The following is a 21,084-nucleotide window of genomic DNA, read 5'->3' as shown; positions in this document are numbered from 1 at the left end:
ACCAAAAGTTTTCTGTTTGCTTTATTTCAGGGGTTTCTCAATAGTTATGATCCGTGGGTGATAATTTTTCTTAATTATTATAGTTTAAAATAGCATTTATGTCATTATAGTATTTTCGATGAAAGAAAGTCCAATTTTCATTTGACTTAACTTCTGCAGTCCATATTCACTTTGTTTAAAAAAAAAAAAACTATAGCCCTGGCCGGTTTGGCTCAGCGGTTGGAGCGTCGGCCTGCGGTCCAGAGAGACCTGGGTTCGGTTCCCGCTAAGGGCGCCTACCTCGGTTGCAGTTTGTCCCCGGCCCTGGTCCGTTGTGCGGGTGGCAGCCACTAGATGTGTTCCTTTTGCATCGTTGTTTCTCTCTCTCTCTGTTCCTCTCTCTCCCTCCCACTCTACCTGAACAAAAAATGGAAAAATGTCCTCAGGTGAGGATAAAAAAAATAAAAATAAAAAAAAACAAAAAACAAAAAAACACTATATATGGACAACGGTACAGATGGACTTATACTGAAAAGCCCAGTCCCATTCCTCAGAGGCAACTACTTCATAAACAATTTTTCTTTTTAGTTCTCCTACTAGTTACTTCTATAACTCAAAAGTTACCTCTCTACTTCTTGATGTACCTCCTAGCTGAATTTTAGTTCCTTTGTCTTACCATCATTTCATCAACTTCTAAATAGTATATTATTTAGATTTTTCTGTTGATTATCTTTGTGACTTTACTTGACGAGAGGCAGTGCAGTACTTGAGGAAGGACTATGAAGCGAGACTGTCTGGGTCTCTGCTCCGTCTCAGAAACTATAGCATTTAATATCCCACCTAAGATTGAATTTCTCTCTTGAGAGAGAATCCAACACTTTCAGAATTTCTTCCATATCAAAATTGCTTTAGGTCTCATGGGCCTCTTCCGGTTCCTAATTTCTCCCAATCTTTCAGCTCTTCTTGGCTTCTTGTATTTCTTTTTTGGCTAAATCCAATAGCTGATACTCTGATCTTGGTAGTACCTATTTCTTATGCCAATCTCGAATTACCACTTTAAATCCCATTTTACATTTATATTCCCAGTAGACTAATGCTGGAAAATTTTACACATTTATGCAAAATGGCATCATTACATGTTGAGAGGCACAGTGGCTAAGAGAATAGTATGTGGACAAAAATTGCTTAAATTTAAATGTAGACTCTACCACTACTACTAGCTTTGCTCTTGAGCAAGGTGCTTTACCAATTCATGCCTTAGTTCCCTCATCTGTAGAATGAGGATAACAACTGCATCTACCTCATAGGGTGTTGTGATGGTGTATTAATACAGCAAAGCACATAAGTACATTCTAGTCACGTAGAAAGTGCTCCAGAATTGTTAGCTATTAGCTTCATCATCACCATCATTGATATAATGCAAATTCATTCTTCTACTTCAGCTTTTCAGTGAGGTATGCATGCTCTTTAACTTGTCATTTCCCTCTTCTGTTATCATCAACTATTCTAAATCAGCATATTTTCCTCAGCTCGTCTACTCAACCTCCACTCCTTATCACAACAGCATTCTTCTTTCCTCCTGTGAAAAACTTCAAGTTATGAGGTATGACTCCTCTCAGCTTTCTTTAGGCTCAGAGGATGTGAATTAGTATAGGTTATCAGCCTCCGCTTTTCAGTCAGATGTGGATTCCAGCCCAACTCTGCTATTTGTTAACCATTTAGCTTGGGCAGACCGGCAGATTCTGATCTTAAGCTCCCTAACATTCTTCTTTGGTCTCAGAAAAGGGCATCCATCCTGTTGCACAACCTAGAAGTCAGGCAATAATTTTTTACTTCTCTTTTCCCTTTACTTTCCATATCCCACAAATAGCAGGTTTACAGAATTTATATAACAAACATTTCTCAAATCGGCCCCCTCCTTTCCTTTTCCATGCCTACTACTTTAGTTCAGATTGCCATCATTCCCTGCCTGCTTGAAGGCAATAGACTGTTAGTAGGTCTACATGTCTTTACCTTTGTCTTCTCAAATACATCCTCCATGCAACTTCTGGAATTATATTCCAAATATACAAATCTGACTTTATTATTGCTTTGCTTATACCCTACATTTCCGACAGCCCATAACATATAAAATTCAAGCTTCTTAACAGAGACACAAGACTTTTAGTGATCTAACCATTTATCTACAACTTTATCTATCACTACTTCTTACTTTGACTGTAAGCATCAATGAATGCATATTGCCCCATGTTTGTTTCTGCTCATACTATCCCTTTTTCTAGAATTTCCTAATTCTTATTCCTCTTTTCATATGGCTGACACTCATTCCTTAAAACTCATCTCATACGCCCTTCACAAATACACACACACACACACACACACACACACTCACTCACTTACATGCATTGCATCTTCTTTTTTCCTTAACACAGGTAAGGTTAAGTGCTCTCAAATTGCCCTGTGAACATCTCCACCATTGGGTCTAACATATTGTAACATAATGATCTTTTATATAATTACATTCTGGACTAGATTATAAACTCCTAAAAAAATCAGGGACCACATCTCAACCATCCTTTTATCCCCAGTGGATACATAGTGCAGAGCAAAAAAGCATGGTATAATCATAGAATTAAAAATAGAAAAACAAATGGGAACACATGGGGAGGAGAAAAGTTTTATTGATAGGTGGTTGAACAGGCCTGCAGAGATTAGATAATGTAGAACATTATTTATCATGTTTATCATTATTTATCATGAATAAACAACAGAAATAGCAAGTAGATTTTATAATTATAACAACTGACATTTTAGTAAAGGCCATGAGAGCCATTAAAAACATTTCAAGAAGAGGAATGTTATGACAAAGATAAGCTGGCAACAAGTAGCTAAGAAATGCTGAGAGTTGGAGGAGACCTGGGATAAAAGCAGATGAATAGAAGACTGGCAACAGTGATAAAGGGGAAAGAGGGTTGACTGTCGAGGATGAAGGAGGAAGAGAAGTCTAGGATGACTCAGTTTAAGATTAGTGGGCCAAAGGGTTATCTTTCAGTGAGATGAAAATAACAGCAGAAAGAACAGGGGGAAAATGATGGGTTTGGTTTGGATATTTTGAGTTTGAAATGTTTGTGGGATATCTAGTAAAAGACAACAGAAAATATGTAAATGATGGGAGCTGAAGAGAGAGGCATGCATTAGAGCTATTCAGTTGAGAGCTACCAGAATAATACTGGCAGTTAAGGTCACTGTGATAATATGATTGCTAAACTGGAAAAGAGGAAGGACAACTTCACGTAAAGACCGAGAAGGGCTCATCAGAAGGCAGAGAGCAGAACCAAGAGACAGCGATGTCAGAGAAGCTAAGGAAGGAGAGAATTTATGTCTAGCCTATTTAGCACTAAATTGAATAAACAACAGAAATAGTAAGTAGATTTTATAATTATAACAACTGGGGTTTATTATTCCAAAATATATCCTGAATGGGAGTCACTTCTCAACATTCTTCTATTAAGGAGACATAACATCTTAGAGTGAGAGTTATCAAGTTAATTCTCAGTCAGTTAAGGGAAAGTTTTATCCACTTTTGTTGCCATTTAAGTGAGCTGTTAAGAGGAAAACTTTATATAAATAAAATTAGGTTCTTACAACAGTCATCCCTCCTTAATTGAATTTTAGGCTTTGTTTTCTGAATATGAAACAAAATACTATAGAATTTTTCTCTATGATATATATCTAACAAGTCAAGTATACCTTTGAGGAGTCTTATAGGAAGTATTAAGCCTGATGAACTAACGAGAAAGAGCCACAAAATATTACCTCAGCACCCACTTCTCCTGGAGGCCCAACATCCCCTTGCTGTCCTCGTGGTCCCTGTTTTAAAATAAAATTTAAAATCTTAAAATCAAAGTTTGTTCTACATTTCAATTAACATATGCATCTAAATATGGAATTTATAAGCTATCACATGTAATATAACACAATACATTTATTAATGTATTACTTTACTTTCTGCATGAATAAAATTATATCTTTTTTGGATACACATGTGTTGTACGCTTGGATTCAAAAGAAAAGAAAATACCATTCATTATTTCATTCCCTAATTTATTTATTCATCAATAAATACTTATCAAATGCCTAATAAATATAAAATATTGTGCTAAGGACTTTTAAAAGTTATCTTATTTAATGGTTATTATAATTACAGACTTATTTACATTCTTGGAAAGTGTGTGACAAGCAAAATACCATTTTTTAAGAAGTAGATAATTGGTCTCCAGGGAAATAAAAAAATGAACAAAATAAACTGATGAACAACATAGAAACAGAAGCATAGATATATGGAAGAGATTGACAGCTGTCAGAGGGGAGGGAGTTGGAGCGCTGGATGGAAGAAGGTGAAAGGATTAAGCAGAAAACCATATATGCCTGGCCAGTATGGCTCAGTGGTTAAGTGTCAAGTGCCACACACCAGGAGGTCACCAGTTCAATTCCCAGTTGGGGCACATGCCCAGGTTGTGGGCCAGATCCCCAGTGAGGGGCATGCAGGAGGTGGCCAACCGATGTTCTCTCTCATTGATGTTTCTACCTCTCTCTCTCCTTCTCCCTTTCTCTCTATGTAAAATCAATAAAGAAAAAATATATATACATATAACCCATAAACACAGACAATAGTGTGGTGATAGCCAGAGGGAAAGGGGGATGGAGAGAGTAGGTGGGTAGGCAAAGGTGGGGGATAGGGATGAAAAGAGACTTTGCTTAGGGTGATGGGTGCATGATGCAGTGGTGCAGATGTTTTGTTGAATTGTACACTTGAAACCTGTATGATTTTGTCATCCCAATAAATTCAATAAAAAATAGGTTGGAGTTCCTTTGATGTCATACTTTGTCACAGTACTGAGTCCAGTTGAACAATTCCTCTGTTTCATATGAATGATGTAACAATGTTTACATGGGATAATCACTAAGTTGCAATAAAATGTATGTTGGGACCTTTATGGAAATCTTGATCACAGTGATACCAAATAGTTAATTTTAAGTACAAAAATATTGAGTAATTTGCTTATTGCCTAAACATTAAATTGCCCAATCTAAAGAATCTTCTTAGTGTGTGGAAGCCATTTAACTGGCTAGAATATTTTAGATAAATTCATACTTATTTAGCAACTATAATATAATGGCATTTCTTCAGCCATGCTAAAAAGCTACTTGCACTTTCTGATCTTTCTACAAAGATGGAAGGTTTTTTTTTAGATTTAGAAAATAATAAATTAGTTAAAATTTTCTAGGAGATTATACTCCATCTCAATTTTGTGAACACCTGACTTTTAAAAAATGTAATACTGGGGCCCTGGCCGGTTTGCTCAGCAGTTAGAGTGTCAACCGTGGACCAAAGAGTCGCGAGTTCAATTCCGGTCAAGGACACGTACCTTGGTTGTGCTTCCTTACCCGACCCTGGTCAGGGTCATGCAGGAGGCAGCCAATCGATGTGTCTCTCTCACATTGAAGTTTCTCTCCCTCCCCCTGCACTTCATCTGAAGATGAATGGAAAAATATCCTCATGTGAGGATTATTTTTAAAAAAAGTAATAATGTGGAGCAAAACAATGGTATGATTGGTTATCCTACACTGCTTTTCTAAATTGTTATAGTAATGCTCATTTAAAAATATTTGAAAAGTGTGGAAAGTACAAAATAACAGATTACATTAAACACTGTAAATATTCTTTCGTAGTTTCTTCTTATTCTTTTGAAGGACCATACTTATAAATAACTCTATATCCTGCTACTGTATGCTTAAGAGTCTATTCTAAATATAAACATTGTACCATGTTATTGTAAATATTTCATAACAAAAATTGTTCAGTGGCTACACAATATTCCATTTAATATTCCACAGTACCATAAATTAATCATTAAAAAAATTTAATGAGAGGAAGGAAGACAGAGACAGAAACATCGATGAGAGAGAACATCGATTGGCCACCTCCTGCATGCCCCCCACTGGGGATTGGGCCCACAATCTGGGCACATGCCCTGACTGGGAATTGAACCAGTGACCTCTTGGTGCATGGGTCGACGCTCAACCACTAAGCCACTCCAACCGGGCAATCATTTTCTTAATGCTAGGCACTTATACTGTTTTTAATTCCTTTTAACAGTAAAATGTTGCTTTAGTAGACTTATTCTATGCATGTTAGACAATAAGTGAAAGTTAAGGTCTGTAATATCATGTGATATTGCCAAATAACAGATAAACTTTTGAATGATAGGATATAAGTTGGTAAATAGGCATTACTTATGCTGTCGTCTACTCAACAGTATAGCCATTAAAGGTTAGTGATATTTTTTAATTATGGCTTATTAAATATTATGGATAATATTTAAAAATGTATGGCTATCCTCGGAATATATTCCTACCCTATTATAAACACACTGATAGAAATATTGTGCATAAGTCTTTGTGTGTAGTCTGCATTTTCCCCCTTAGAACACAGCCTGAAATGTAGTATTTGGTCAAAAGTCAAGTCAATTTCTTAAAAGGTTGCAATAATTCACATTCTAAAAGCAACATATAAAAATTAGAAACTATTTCTCTGAATGCATTCCAACACAATAAGTCCTTTGTTAATTTGATAGACAATCTGGTACTTAAAAGTGTATATATATGATTAGTTTGGTCAAATATTGTTTTTGTCATTCGTTTATCAGCTATTTGTGATAGTATTTTCATTTTTATTGATTTTAGGGAGAGAGGAAGGGAGAGGAAGATAGAAACATCGATGAGCGAGAACATCAATTGGCTGCCTCCTGCATGCCCCCTAATGGGGATTTGGCTCACAACCTGGCATATGCCCTGACCAGGAATTGAACTGGCGACCTCTTGCTGCATGGGTCGATGCTCAACCACTGAGCTATCTGTGCTTACTGACAGGGCTATCTGTGATATTCTATGTGTTGCTTGATCATATCCTTTGCCAACATATTTTGGGAGTCATTAAAAAAATGATAGAAGTTCTTTATGTATTAAAGACATTAACTTTTATCTGTTCTATTTAACACTAACATCCACCTACTTTGTGATTTGTCATTTTATTTAAAAAATACATTGTTAAGGATAACCTCCCACCTACCCCTATCCCCAAACATTATCACTATAGAACACTTGGAAATACACAAAATTAAAAATGACCCAAAATAACCACTTAACATTTTGGTGTATCTCCTTAAATCTTTGAACATTTAAAAAAAATTAGGATGGAAAAAGTTTAAAATTTGTATATAGTTAAAGTTGTCAGTATTTTATTACTTTTTTTAAAATCACATTTAAGTTTAAAATATTTATTCCCATTTTAAAAGTTATTTCACCTATTCTTGTTACTTATAATTTAAAATATATACTTATTTAAGCCTTATTTTGACATACAATGTTAGGTGAGAATCTAGATGATGTTTTATTGAGTTGTACACTTGAAACCCGTGTGGTTTTGCGAACCAATGTCACCTCGATAAATTGAATTAAAAAGACAACAAAGCCTCTTTTAACCAAATATCAACACTTCCTACCTTTTACTTCATGTTGTAGTGAATGCAACTGCTTAAGGCTTCCTTAAAGATATCAAGTTGTTTCATGCTCTCGTGTCTTTCTTCATGCTGTTCCACGCAGAGTGCTCTTTCTGCCCTCTTCATTTGGCTACCTCTAATTTATCCAAGATTCAAGCCAAGTGTCATTTCCTTAATCAAGTCTTCTGGGAAAGGCAGGTTGGGCTAGTACATTTCCTTTGGGCTACTTTAGGCCTGTAAACTGACCTGTATTTTAGAATGTATGCCCTTATGTTGAAGTGATTTGCTATATTTCTAAAAACTGTGAACTCTTCATGAGTTAGCATCCAGTACAGCACTGCCCTACTGATTTGTAACATTGTCCTCGTCAAATGTTTAATTCTCCCATATGCTTCTCTGGTCCACATATCTGTATGTTCAGATTTGGATCAGTGTCACAGGATTTAATTGTTTTATTTTTAGTATTTCTTTTAAACTCCAGTAGCATTAGTCCTCATCTTTTATGCCAGGTTAAAAATATTAAGCTATTTGCCTGCTTATTTTTATTTATCCTTAAAATCATTAAATCAAGCCCCTATAGCCAATTTATAATATGGAATAGGATTGGGTTAAATCTAATATATTACTTTAAAAAGTATCAATCTTCTATATATTTATTTATTTTAATCATTTTTTTTTTAATTTTCAAGTTTTCTATTTAGATAATAATTTGCTTTTTTACTTAAGTTAGTTTCTAGGTTGCTTAGCACATTTTTGAAAATTTCTTCATATTTTTCTTCTTATTGAGGATAACTTTATACAGTTGTACCCTGTGCACCTCCAGGAGGACTATATGCATCCGTTTTGCACTGATTGGAATTTTTTTTTAGCAAATGTGATTAAAATCTAGATAAGAGGTCAGCAGACTTTTTCCTAAAGGGCCAGATGATAAGTACTTCAGGCTTGTGGGTCATGTGGTCTCTGTTACATATGTTGTAGCAAGAAAACAGCCATCCATATATAAGCGAATGGTTGTAGATGTGTAACACACAACTTTATTTACAAAAGCTGATGACTGGTCTGAGGGCTGTCCTATACTTTAGAGCATTTCTCCCAATTTTGAATTATCCATTTATCTCTGGTATTAATTAATGTGTACTTCTACCATTAGACTAAAGATTCCATGGTTACCACTATACTCCAAGTGCAGGTTCTTTTTTTTTATCCTTACTCGAGGATATTTTTCCATTTTTTGTTCAGATAGAGTGGGAGGGAGAGAGAGGAAGAGAGAGAGAGAGAAACATCAACGTGAAAAGGACACATTGAGTGGTTGCCACTCCCATGACCCAACCAGGGCCGAGGACAAACTGCAACCAAAGTACGTGCCCTTAGTGAGAACCGAACCTGGGTCTCTCTGGACCAAAGGCCGATGCTCTAACCGCTGAGCAAAACTGGCCAGGGCCAAGTGCAGGTTATTAATAAATATTTGTTGACTGAATGAATAAATGATCAACTATCCAAATTCCAATACTTGCACTGTAATGAATAAACCAGTTTTGAATCTTGTTTAAGATAGACAACTCTAATAGGTGTTGGTTATAGAGAAACTGTAGTCCTCTATTTTATTATTCTCAAAATATAAATATGTTTCAATATCTCTTCTGTGTCCTTCATTTTACGAATTTACTTCTGTTCTTTTCCTTTCTATGATTTGGCCTGGCTGCTCAAATATAAGAAACAAAGCCTACTGTATACAGTATAAATGAATTTATAGTTTATTTACCATGTTAAACATTTAGTCATTTATGACTACAATAACAAATATTTTCTTGTATAAGGAAGAAGATATTATCTCTGCTGTTTCCATAGCCCTATTAACACACTTATCTCTACTTAAATGTGTTCTTTATTAAGACTAACTTAATTATCATTTCACTTTGCTTTATCTGATATTACTGGCTGAATAATTATATCTTTGGGATATGACCTTTTGTCAATTCAGTTGAACAAACTTGCATTAAGTAGATATAATATGCTAGACATTACACCAGGAAAAAAGATTGCAAAAGTGTTAGAAATGATCTCTGACCTCAAGGAGCTACAGATTATTATTATTATTATTGTTTTCAGAAAAAAGAGCTATTTAAATAAATAATGCTAAAGAGAGCTGCATTATTTTTTATAAAATAAATATTAGAATTGGGATGGCAAGTTAAGAGATATAAAATAGGGGAAAAAACCAGAAGGATTTAGATTGATAAAATCAATACCAGATTTAAGAGTCTTTAAATGGAAAGAATTATTTATATGATCAAATCTTTATTTATTGTTTAGAGAGCTTATGCCATGGATTAAATATGTAAAAGAGAAAGCGAATACAGTTTGATAAGAATAACACTATGACTTTTAGAATTTTCCACTTGCTACTAGGTAAATAAATTATGCAAAGGTCACTGTAAACCTTTGTGTCAACTGATGGATAAGATCAGCCCAGTAGTTTGAAAGACTCTACTGTATCATAAATCTTAGAAGCTCGTTACAGCATATTACATCTGATACCATCCCAGAAGAATGACTTCATAGGCAATAAAAAATAAATTGTGAGAAAGTAGGTGTGACATGTCTTTCCTTTTCACAATTCATTTTCCATGGAAACTATAATTAAATTACATTTATCAAATTATGATGTAAGTTTTTGTACTGATGTACCAACATTTCTGCCAAGTTTGTACATTTTGGCTAATCATATGTTGACTTTGGCTTCTCTACATGGTTTTCTTTTTCTTTTCATTAAATTTGTTGGTGATTATGTGACATTGGTTAATAAGATTATATGGGTTTCAAGTATACATTTCTATGATACATAATCTTCATATTGTATTGTGTTGGATAGCACATTGGACTTCTGTATGGTTTTTTATAGAGAGCTGGCCTCCTAAATGTGACCTTGTGTGTGTGTGTGTGTGTGTGTGTGTGTGTAATTATTATTATAAGAACAGCAAGACATTCAGAAAGAAAATTACTGAGATTCAATAAAACAGAGTTCACATTGTTGAAAACAGAAATAGGTGAAGTTTTAATAGTTCCACAAGTTTGACTATATGAAATCAGAAAGGCACTACAGACTATATTCACAGCAAAATGTTTGTTCTACATAATTAGGTGTCCATGATAAATGCTGCTTTCAGAAACCTACCAGCCACAGCGGAAAGCAATAATAACAGAAAGATAAATGTGCATTATGAGAAAGCATTATTATAAACATATAAAGATAAACTTACTGGTTCTCCTGTAAGTCCCCTGTCTCCGGTACTCCCAGGGGGTCCTTGTGCACCCTGAACAAACAAAGGTAAAACTTAAAGAAAAAATGATGCTGGAAAATGTTTTAGACAGTTCCCTTGCTTCTGGTTTCTTTCACAATTATCTTACCTAACTTTTCTGTCTGCCTCTATTTTTTTTTTTCCATTTGTGGTAAAATATACACAACAAAATTTACCATTTTAACAATTTTTAAGTGTACAGTTCTGTGGTAGTAAGTACATGTACACTGTTGTGCTACCATTACCACTATCTATCCTTAGAAGTTTTTATTTTTCCAAACTGAAACTCTATACTCATGAAATAATTCCCAGCTCCCCTCCCCCATTCCTATGGCACCCACCATTCTACGTGCAGTCTCCAACTATTCTAGGTACCCTATGTAAGTGGAATAATACAATGTTTGTTCTTTTGTATCTGGCTTATTTCATGTAGCATAATGTCTTCAAGGTTCATCCATGTTGTAACGTGTTAAGACTTCCTTCCTTTATAAGGTTGAATAATATTCCATAATATGTATATAGTACATCTTGTATACCACTGATCTGTCAGTGAACATTTGGGATTTCCACCTTTTGGTTACTGTGAATAATGTTCCAAACCACCAGACTGTTTTTTTGTTTGTTTGTTTGTTTTTTCTGCTGCTGTTGTTAATCCTCACCTGAGGATATTTTTTTCCATTGATGCTTAGAGAGAGTGGAAGGGAGGGAGGGGTGGGGGAGAGAGAGAGAGAGAGAGACAGAGAGAGACAGAGAGAGAGAGACATCAATTGTTCGTCTCCCACACCACCCGACTGGGACTGGGATTGAAGTATGTGCCCTTGACCATGAATCGAACCCAAACTGGCCAGGGCTCTGAAGAATGGGAAAGAATAAAGTTAATACTATACACTTTATGTATTATAAGAATTATGAAATAAGTTTTTCTCAAGTATTTTGAGTTATTACAGAGAAAATTCTATTTAAAGAAGAACTGTTAAGGGTTTCCACTTCTAATATTAGCTAAGTAGCTCCTATGAAGCCAACCTATATACAGATAACTATAAACCCAGGACAAAATATTTTTTCAAAAAGACCTGAAGGCATTCAGGAAAGACCAAAAATAGACCCCTAGAGTGAGTGTCTACCTAAAGAAGAACAGATGTCACTAGGTGAGTTTCTGATTTTTTAATGGCTTTTAGCCAGAGGGTAAGTCATATAGAACGGTCTTTAAAAAGCAGGATAGAGCCACACTGTCCTTCTGGCACAGAGAACCAGAGGGCAGCATTTGGAGTGACCACAGATCCTAGAAAGTGATGGAAGGAAGAGTCAGGGACAGAAAGCCTCAAAATCTGAGTATAAACTCAGTTTAGAACTCTTGCTGACATTTGAACTATGCAATGATGAAGCAGACTCTGAGCATCCAAGCCAAGACTAAAAAAACAGAACAGAGATTTCCAAGTTAACTGCCAGCCAAATTAAAAAAACAAAACAAAAGAAAACAACACAACTTTTCAAAGGAATATAACAGAATTTGGAGTCTCTACAGTGCATTATTCAAAATGTCCAGGATATAATTCCAAGTTACTGGGCAGAAAACTTTCCCTTATTCATAAGAAATGACAATTAATGGAAGTGAAACTCAAAATTACTCAGATGTTAGCTTTTCACACAAGAATTTTAAAGTAGCTATCATAAATATGATCAATCATGTAAATATAAATACACTCATGAAGAATAAAAAAATAGGAAATCTCAAAAAAAAGTCGCAACTAAAAAAAAAATTACAGAACTAAAAATTGAATGTCTGATGTAAAATTTAAAAACAATATCAGCACTAAAATTTCACTCAGTGGGCTGAACAGGTGAGTAAAGATGGAGTGGGCTTATCCAATTAAAGTAAGAAAACAGGAAAAAGAAAGATTGACACATCAATTACAGAGCCTCAGGGACCTAAGGGATGTTATCAAATGTTTAACATGTATTTAATTGGAATCTAAGAAGGAAAGGAGAAGAGAGGGTAGAGAAATATTTGAGAAAATAAAGTTGAAAATTTCCAATTTACTGAAAACACCAATTTACCCACATAAGAAGCTTAGCAAACCTCAGGCTGGATATACGCAAGAACATCCATCTAGGCACATCATACTCAAACTGCTAAAAGCCAAAGATAAAGAGACACTCCCCCCCCCCTTTTTTTTTTATTCCTCACCCAAATATATTTTTTTCCATTTATCTCTGAACAGGGGTGGGGTGGGGCATCATGGATTGGTTGCCTCCCACATGACCCTGATCAGTGCCGGGGACTGAGAATGAAGTGAAATAAAGACATTCTGATAAATAAAGAGAATTAATCACTAACAGAACTTGAGTATAAGAAATGTAAAAGCAGTTCTATAGGCTACAGGGAAATGACACTCTTTGGAAATGCAGATCTACAGACAAGAATGAAGTACACCAAAAAGAGTAAATGCATGGATGAATTAAAAACACTACTTTTTCCTAAATATCCCTAAAACACATATTTTACTTATTTATATTAAAGCAAAAAATATTTTATTCATATTAAAACAAAATTTTAACTTTGCAATATGGGGTTTATTATATATATATAGTTATAGCACAAAATACCACATGTTGGTAAATGGGCTATATGTTTTCAGTTCCTTACAATTATGCTAAGTATTACACATGGTTCCCCAACTTGACAAGTGATCAGCTTAAGATTTTTGACTTTAAGATGGCATCTAAGTGATATGCCTTTAGTATTTCGAGTTTTGAATTTTTAACTTTCTCCAGGCAGCATGATAATCTCTCTTGCTTGCTGGGCCGTAGCCGGGAGACACACTCCCCGTCAGCCATGCAGTCGTGAGGGTGAACACCCAATACTCTACAGTGTATTCACTGTGTTAGATGATTTTGCCCAACTGTAGGCGAATGTAAGTTCTGAACACGTTTAAAGTAGGCTAGGATAAGCTATCATGTTTGGTGGGTTAGGCCTATTTTCAGTTTACAATATTTTCAACTTATGATAGGTTTATCAGGCCATAACCTCATCAAAACTCAAGGAACATCTTTATTATTAACTCTAAGTAGACCATGGAAATTTAAGATATACACTGTGATTCTTAAACCCGGGAATGGTGAACTACAGTCAAATCTGGACCACCACCTGTTTTTGTAAATAAAGTTTTATTTGAACAAAGCCATATTCATTCCTTTAGATACTGTCTGTGGCTCCTTTCACACTACGATGACAGAGCTGAGTAGTTGTGACAGAGAACAAAATATCCACAATGCTTAAAATATTTATTTTTTGGCACTTCACAGAAAATGTTTGCTCACTTTTGAGCTAGAATGACCACCTATAAATAATAATAAAAAGTATGGCTAAAAAGCCAATAGTTAGATTAAAATGGAGTTCTCAAAATTATTCAATGCCAAAAGAAGGCATTGAACACCACCACCACCACAAAGGAAAATACAATGGTACAATGGTAGACCTAAATGCAACCACATCAATTATTACAGTAAATGGAAATGGGCCAAGCACTAATTAGAAGACAGAGATTACCAGAATGAATAAAAAAGCAAGACCCAAATATAGACACTCACTTTAAATATCAAGACACAGCCCTGGCAGGCTTGGCTCAGCGGTTAGAGCGTCAGTCTGTGGTCCAGAGAGACCTGGGTTCAGTTCCCACTAAGGGTGCATAACTCGGTTGCAGTTTGTCCCTGGCCCTGGCTGGTTGTGTGGGTGGCAGCCACTCTATGTGTCCCTTTCACGTTGATATCGATGTCTGTCTGTCTGTCTGTCTCTCTCTCTCTCTTTCTTCGTCTCTCTTCCCCCAACTCTGTCTGAACAAAAAATAGAAAAATGTCCTTGGGTGAGGATAAAAAAAAAAAAAAGTAAATCTCAAGACACAGATGGGTGGAAAATAAATTAATAGAAAAGACATTCTGTGGAAACAGCAAGCATAGGAAGGTTAGAAAGACATATCAAAAAAAGTAGATTTCAAAACCAACAGGATTACCAGGAATAAAAAGTATTACCAATGATACAGGGGATCAGTTTGTAATGAAAAAAGGATCAGTTGACCAGGAAGACATTATAGTCATAAATGTGAGTACTTTAAAAATAGAGTTTCAAATACATAAAGCAAAATTTGACAGAATCAAAGAAATAGAGAAAAACAAAATCAAAGTGGAGATCTGACTCTCCTAATCTCATTAACTGAAAAAAAATTGGATAAAAATAAGGTATGAATTGTTATAGTTTGTATAAGACTTAGGAAACTAAAAACAGTTATTCAGGTTTTTTTTTTTTCCTCACCCGAGGACATTTTTCCATTTTTTTGTTCAGATAGAGTGGGAGGGAGAGAGAGAGAGAAACATTGACGTGAAAGGGACACATCGAATGGCTGCCACCCGTACGACCAACCAGGGCCGGGGACAAACTGCCACCAGGGCCGGGGACAAACTGCAACTGAGGTACGTGCTCTTAGCGGGAACCGAACCCTGGTCTCTCTGGACTGCAGGCCAACACTATAACCGCTGAACCAAACCAGCCAGGGCTACTCAGGTTTTAATAACACAACGGATCATGACCATTCTTGTTGATTCTCCCTTTGAGACAGATGTATGTGTGGAAACAATTTTGGCCCACAGACAAATATACTTTTCCTGGCTATCTGTACTAGCAGAGTACTGTATGTGCTACCAATTTTCATTTAATATCTAGCTTTAGAATTTTGACAATTTAGAGATGTCTCCTTATTTTACAGATGAGGAAATATGATCCAGAAGACTATATATATATATATATATATATATGGCCAATAGGAACATGCACTTTTAGAACAAAGGTCAATCTGACCTCCAATGTATCTTTCTATTTTATGGCAAAGCCTGCTTGTTGACAGTGCATAAATGACTAGAGACACTGAGATTTCAAATAAATCTTCAGGGCTGTCCAGACTTTTTGGATTGATTGATATTAGCTTCCTTACAATCTCAACAGTCTATTTCAGTTCAATCAACAAGGACACCATGTAGGTATAGAGCTAAGTAAACCTCAACAACTATTATAAACTCATAGTTTAATATCCAACCCATGTCATCCACTAAAGTAACTTTAATCTTCCAGTAGCCTATGAAACGTGCTTGCCATAACTGGTTACAAAGTGGTTCTAGTAACTTATATATTTGATTGAAGAAATCAAATATCAAATTTTACATTTATTCAGAAAATATCTGATAGGTTCGATGAACTTGATGAGCTCCAAGTTTCTCCACTTATTACAACATATTAGCTTTCTATATCCTGCAGCAAAATAAAACATACACACAAACACCATTTACATTAATATCTCAGATGATGAATATTAATACTCAAAGAATATCCTTTGGGGATTACATCAACTAATAATACAATGTCATACAAAAGTTCTTTCCCTGGATACAGTAATTTTTCTCTTAGGTCTGCTTCTTTAGGTTTGACGACTGTCAAACATAATGCTATTATGAAAAACAACAGGCAGAGGGCAGCAGAGTTCAAAGAAGACTAAATGCAGTGACAGTGACAATTACTATGGCAGTTAAACATTTTTCTCTAATCTTTTTCTGACTCTTCAGTTGCAGGCTATTTAAATTGTCACCTAATTCTATATATACATTTATGTGTATTACAAATCAAAATTTCATCATTAAAAATTATGATTCCAAATGAATTAAAAATTGCCCATACATTTAAGCATATGTGCTCAAAATTATATATGTGTAATATCATATATGTGTGTCTGTGTACATATGTGTATATGCAGCTTCCTTTTTTTTCTTTAAGAACAGTTTTTCTCCTCAGTTAATGATGATAATCACAGTACTTGTTGCCTCTCAGGGGAAAAGTTGAATACTTCTGAAAAGACCTTTGACAGTAGGAAAACATCTAGTATTATATAACCAAAAACTCTCAGACCAGCACCATGGGACAGCATAATGACACGAAGCTCCACACTGCAAGGGTCTAAAAAACACTCAAGTTGAAATAAAACGAAACTAGGCAAGAAGCCTCAGCGAAGTTTTTTGTTATGCTAGCTTTATTAATATTCCATTATATTTTATCCACTCAAAATTATTTACAACCTTGGCTATAGTAAATATCACTGCAATGAATTCTTGTGAATATATTCTTGTGAATTAGTGTGTCCTAATTAGTGTGAATTAGTGTGTCCGGCTTCTTGGGATACGTTCCCAGAAGCCATGGTACATTTACACAATGGAATACTACTTGGCACTAAAAAGGAAGAACATTTGCGACAGTAGGGATGGACCTGGAGGACATTATGCTATGAAATAAGCCAGTCAGAGAAAGACAAGTACCATGTGATTTCACTCATATGTGAAATTTAATAAACAAATTGAACTAACAAGCAAAATAGGGAAAGACTCATAGGTAGAGGGAATGGAAGACAGCTTTAGTCAGAGGGGTGTTGGAGGGTAGAGGGACTGAGCAAAACAGAGAAAAATAGAGCTCATGGACATGGACAACAAAGTGTGATTGAAGGGGTAGTGGGGTGGGTGGAGATGCAAGAGGGTATAGCGGGCATAAATGGTGATGGAAAAAATCCATTATAGTTATAATATCACATCATTTTATTTTGAAATGGATTTTGCAGAAAAACTATCTTACCACAACCAGGGTGAAGTTAAAGTAACAGTTATCAACCACTGGTTTATAGATCGGTATAACCAAGGCCCAGAATAAATAAGCAACTTGCCCCAAATAAAACACTGATCTAATGAGTGAAGGAAGAAAAGAACTTGTATTGTTAGTCTGACACACTAAAGAACACTGACGTTAGAGAATAAAGTAGACGAAATCTGTTCATTGCTTATTTTTAATTACTTACTGGTTTCCCTTGAGCTCCTCTCTCTCCAGGGTTCCCAGCCTTGCCCTGCATAAGAAAGAAAATGCTTGCGTCAAGTAGCTTCCTCCCCAAATATTAACCATACAGCAAGAAAAACTAAAGATTATAAATGTTTATCTTTAATGGGAAGTGTTTCACTACTTACGGTAAGACCAGGAGGCCCTCTTTTTCCTGGATCTCCTTTTTCACCCTAACCAAGCACCAATACCAAGTGAGTTAATAAGATGGTAAATTTACCGTGTAACATGCCAGCATACCCTCACACACAGATCATCAGACATCATGTACATAGTTCAATATTAAAAAAATAATTTCTGTGTGTGGTAAAACTTTATGTATGTTTCATAATTAGACTAAGAGAAAATTTAGAACCATACTTTTTAAAGGAAATGCATCCGTTTTTAGACAGGTAGACTACATGGGCTCAAAGTAACTTAACCGTATGTGAAATGAGAAAATCAGTGATTACCTTGGCACCCTGTATACCTTGTTCCCCTGAGAGACCATCTGTTCCTCTTGGTCCCTAGAGATGGAAAAAAATATCCTGTTGTTAATCTGAAATGTTCCTTTTTTACTGTTATGCACCCTTACAAATGAAGACATTCTTCTTCGGTTGACGAACTCCCTCTGCTTGTTTGTGTGCCATGACCGCAGAGGATACAGCTGGGTATATGGATGAACCCGTTTTCGTGAGAGAATCAAGCCTGTGTTTCCAAAATTTAATACCAAATAGTAAATCAGCTGACCCCAAAAATGACTGATTCAGTTATTGAGGTGGCTAAAGTATAAGTTTGTTATTTGAGTATTTTGTTCACCTTATCATTTACTCAGCAGTCATGCAGGATTCATTCTAAAAACAAGTCTAAATTAATTTAAAAGTGGCTGGTTTGTTTGTGCAAACGGTCTTCCTTGGTTTTATGATTTTGGAACAGCAATCTTTCTTCTTTATTAAAAAATGAGTGCTGGTTGCACTGTGCCTGCCATGCACCTGCTTGACGACAGTCACTGGAAGACAGCAGGGGCACAGAAAGGGGGGGCACAGAAACGGGGGAGAGGCTGCCGGGAATATTCATATAAATTGAAAACTTCTCAGTTAAGTTACTGTCAATATACTTTCAGCAATTAGTTGTGAAGAAGCATTAGTTGCAAAAGTTATTCTCTAATAAAATGGCAATATGTTTCTCCCTGTCTGAATTATAATTGTCCTTGGACAATCTTCAAGTCATTTTCAAGGGAATTATTTCAATTCTACAACCATTAACTGAATATCTGTTGTGGAAAAGGCTTTGCAGGAAGTGTTATGGGGATAGACAATTGAAAGAACGTTTCTCCATTATGAAGCACAGAGAATGATAAGGTAAATTATATAAATAATATAGTAAAAGACTGGCATGTTAAGGGCAAAAAGGATTCAGAGGAGGGGAGGAACTTTCACATGTTTATAAAGGGGATGAAGATATCATTTTGACAGTTGGAGATCGTGCTCTTGAAGGAACTCTACATATAAGGAAAGGGTACAAACGCAGGAAATAGATACCCCAAAATGAAAAGAGTAGTCATTTAGCTGAGCTATTGATTACATGTAGTAATTTTTTGTATTTCTAGTCTAAGAAACAATTATGTAAAGACTGGGACTTAAAGGGTGAAGGATTGAAATTTATATTTAAATCAATAGACAATAAGGAGGTACTAAAGATTTACCTCCTACAGAATCTATACAAAACAGAGATACAAATAACCCAGAGCAACATGATGGTCTGAAGGAGTACTAGTCTTCAGTACCTTCTCTTGTACCCCATCTGAGGAAGCTCTCAGGGTAACTGCATTCATTCTCTGATCCTTTGGGGCGCATTAATGAGATTGGAGAAAAGACTCATGCTCCATGAAGATCAACAGCTCCACTGGTCATACTCAAGTTATAGCCATAGCTCTAGCCCTACGATTTCTCAGTCTGTATTTAAGGTACTTCATGATCTGTCCCCCAATCCCTTTCTGCCTGATTTTCCCATAAAAGACTGCAAACCTAAGTTACAGTCCTATTGTGTAGGACCTTGAATGTCAAGTTGAAGAATATGGACTTAATGTAACAGATAAATGTTATTCCTCCAACATTTGCTGAGTGCCCACTATAAGCCAGGTACCTTTTTAGGCCTAAAGGATACAGTAGGGAGAAAAGACAAATCCTTGAATTCATGGACAAGCAAATAAATATATAAAATTAAAGTACAAAATGACAAGAGGTAGTCAATTGTAATGAAGAATAACAGAGAAGATTAAGGGACTAGCAAGAATCCAAATGGGAATCCCTGTGTAGATAGGTTGGTCTCAGTAGTCTCTCTAAAGTGAGGTGGGGGGCCCTGGCCGGTTTGGCTCCGCGGTTAGAGCGACGGCCTGCGGTCCAGAGAGACCCGGAGGATTTGGTCCCTGCTAAGGGCATGTACCTTGGTTGTAGTTTGTCCCCTGCCCAGGTTGGGTCGTGTGGGTGGCAACCACCCGATGTGTTCCTTTCACGTCCATGTTTCTCTCTCTCTCTCCCTCTCTCCCACCCACTCTATCTGAACAAAAAATGGAAAAAAATGTCCTCAGGTGAGGATATAAATAAATAAAGTAAGTAAGTAAGTAAGTAAGTAAGTAAGTAAGTAAGTAAGCAAGTGATGTGGGGGTAGATACCTGAAGGAGATCAGATGGCAGGCTGTGAAAATAACTTGGGGAGGATCATTCTTGCAGAAGAAATAACAGCTGCAAAGGTCTGGGTTGGGGGCATGCTTGGAATGTTTGACAAGTAAGTAACCAAATGATGATTTAAAAAAGACCACTGAGTTAGAAGGAGACTTGACTCTGGCCGGAGGACACACCATAGAGTATACAGATATATTATGAAGTTGTTCACCTGGAATTTATATACTGTATTAACCAATGTTAGCCCAATAAATTTAGCGAAAACAAGTAAATAAATAAACAAATCACGATTAAAGGATGATTCTGGAATTTCCGTGTAGAGACCCCTCAGGACCTTGCTCTCAGAGTCACCATCTCAAAAGCCCAGCGGCCTGTATTGATTCTTTCTCTGGCCCCTCCCAGGTCTATTTTCCTTCTCTGCCTTCTAAGAAAATTCTTGACAAAATATTTTGGAATAATAACAGAATGGTTTGAGAGAGCATGAAAAAGAATGAGTGGTTACCATTCTCAAATCCAACAGAAAGCAAGTAAAATCTAGACTGAACATGGGTCCACTGGTATAATTAGGCACTTAACTCCTTCATAACCTGAAATGTCTGTCTTTCTCGGAAATTCTTGAAATTTTGGATATTTTGTTATAAAGTAACTAGTAGAATGATGACG

General features: G+C 35.9%; 1 protein-coding gene across 1 annotated transcript in view; it reads right to left on the bottom strand.

Moving 5' to 3' along the window:
* The window catches only part of COL24A1 (collagen type XXIV alpha 1 chain), a 339,879-nt gene that overhangs the window by 103,577 nt on the left and 215,218 nt on the right, over nucleotides 1-21,084 (bottom strand). The window contains exons 30-34 of the mRNA XM_036256775.1: nucleotides 18,212-18,265; nucleotides 17,888-17,932; nucleotides 17,725-17,769; nucleotides 10,802-10,855; nucleotides 3,796-3,849 (exon numbers count right to left, since the gene is read on the bottom strand). Of these exons, the coding sequence (XP_036112668.1) occupies nucleotides 3,796-3,849; nucleotides 10,802-10,855; nucleotides 17,725-17,769; nucleotides 17,888-17,932; nucleotides 18,212-18,265 (252 nt within the window). The remainder of the gene's footprint in view (nucleotides 1-3,795; nucleotides 3,850-10,801; nucleotides 10,856-17,724; nucleotides 17,770-17,887; nucleotides 17,933-18,211; nucleotides 18,266-21,084) is intronic.

This window comes from Molossus molossus, unplaced genomic scaffold, assembly GCF_014108415.1.
Source record: "Molossus molossus isolate mMolMol1 unplaced genomic scaffold, mMolMol1.p scaffold_m16_p_12, whole genome shotgun sequence".
NCBI classification, from domain to species: Eukaryota; Metazoa; Chordata; class Mammalia; order Chiroptera; family Molossidae; genus Molossus; species Molossus molossus.
The sequence above is the reverse complement of the archived record's forward strand: the minus strand, read 5'-3'. Positions and strand labels throughout refer to the sequence as shown.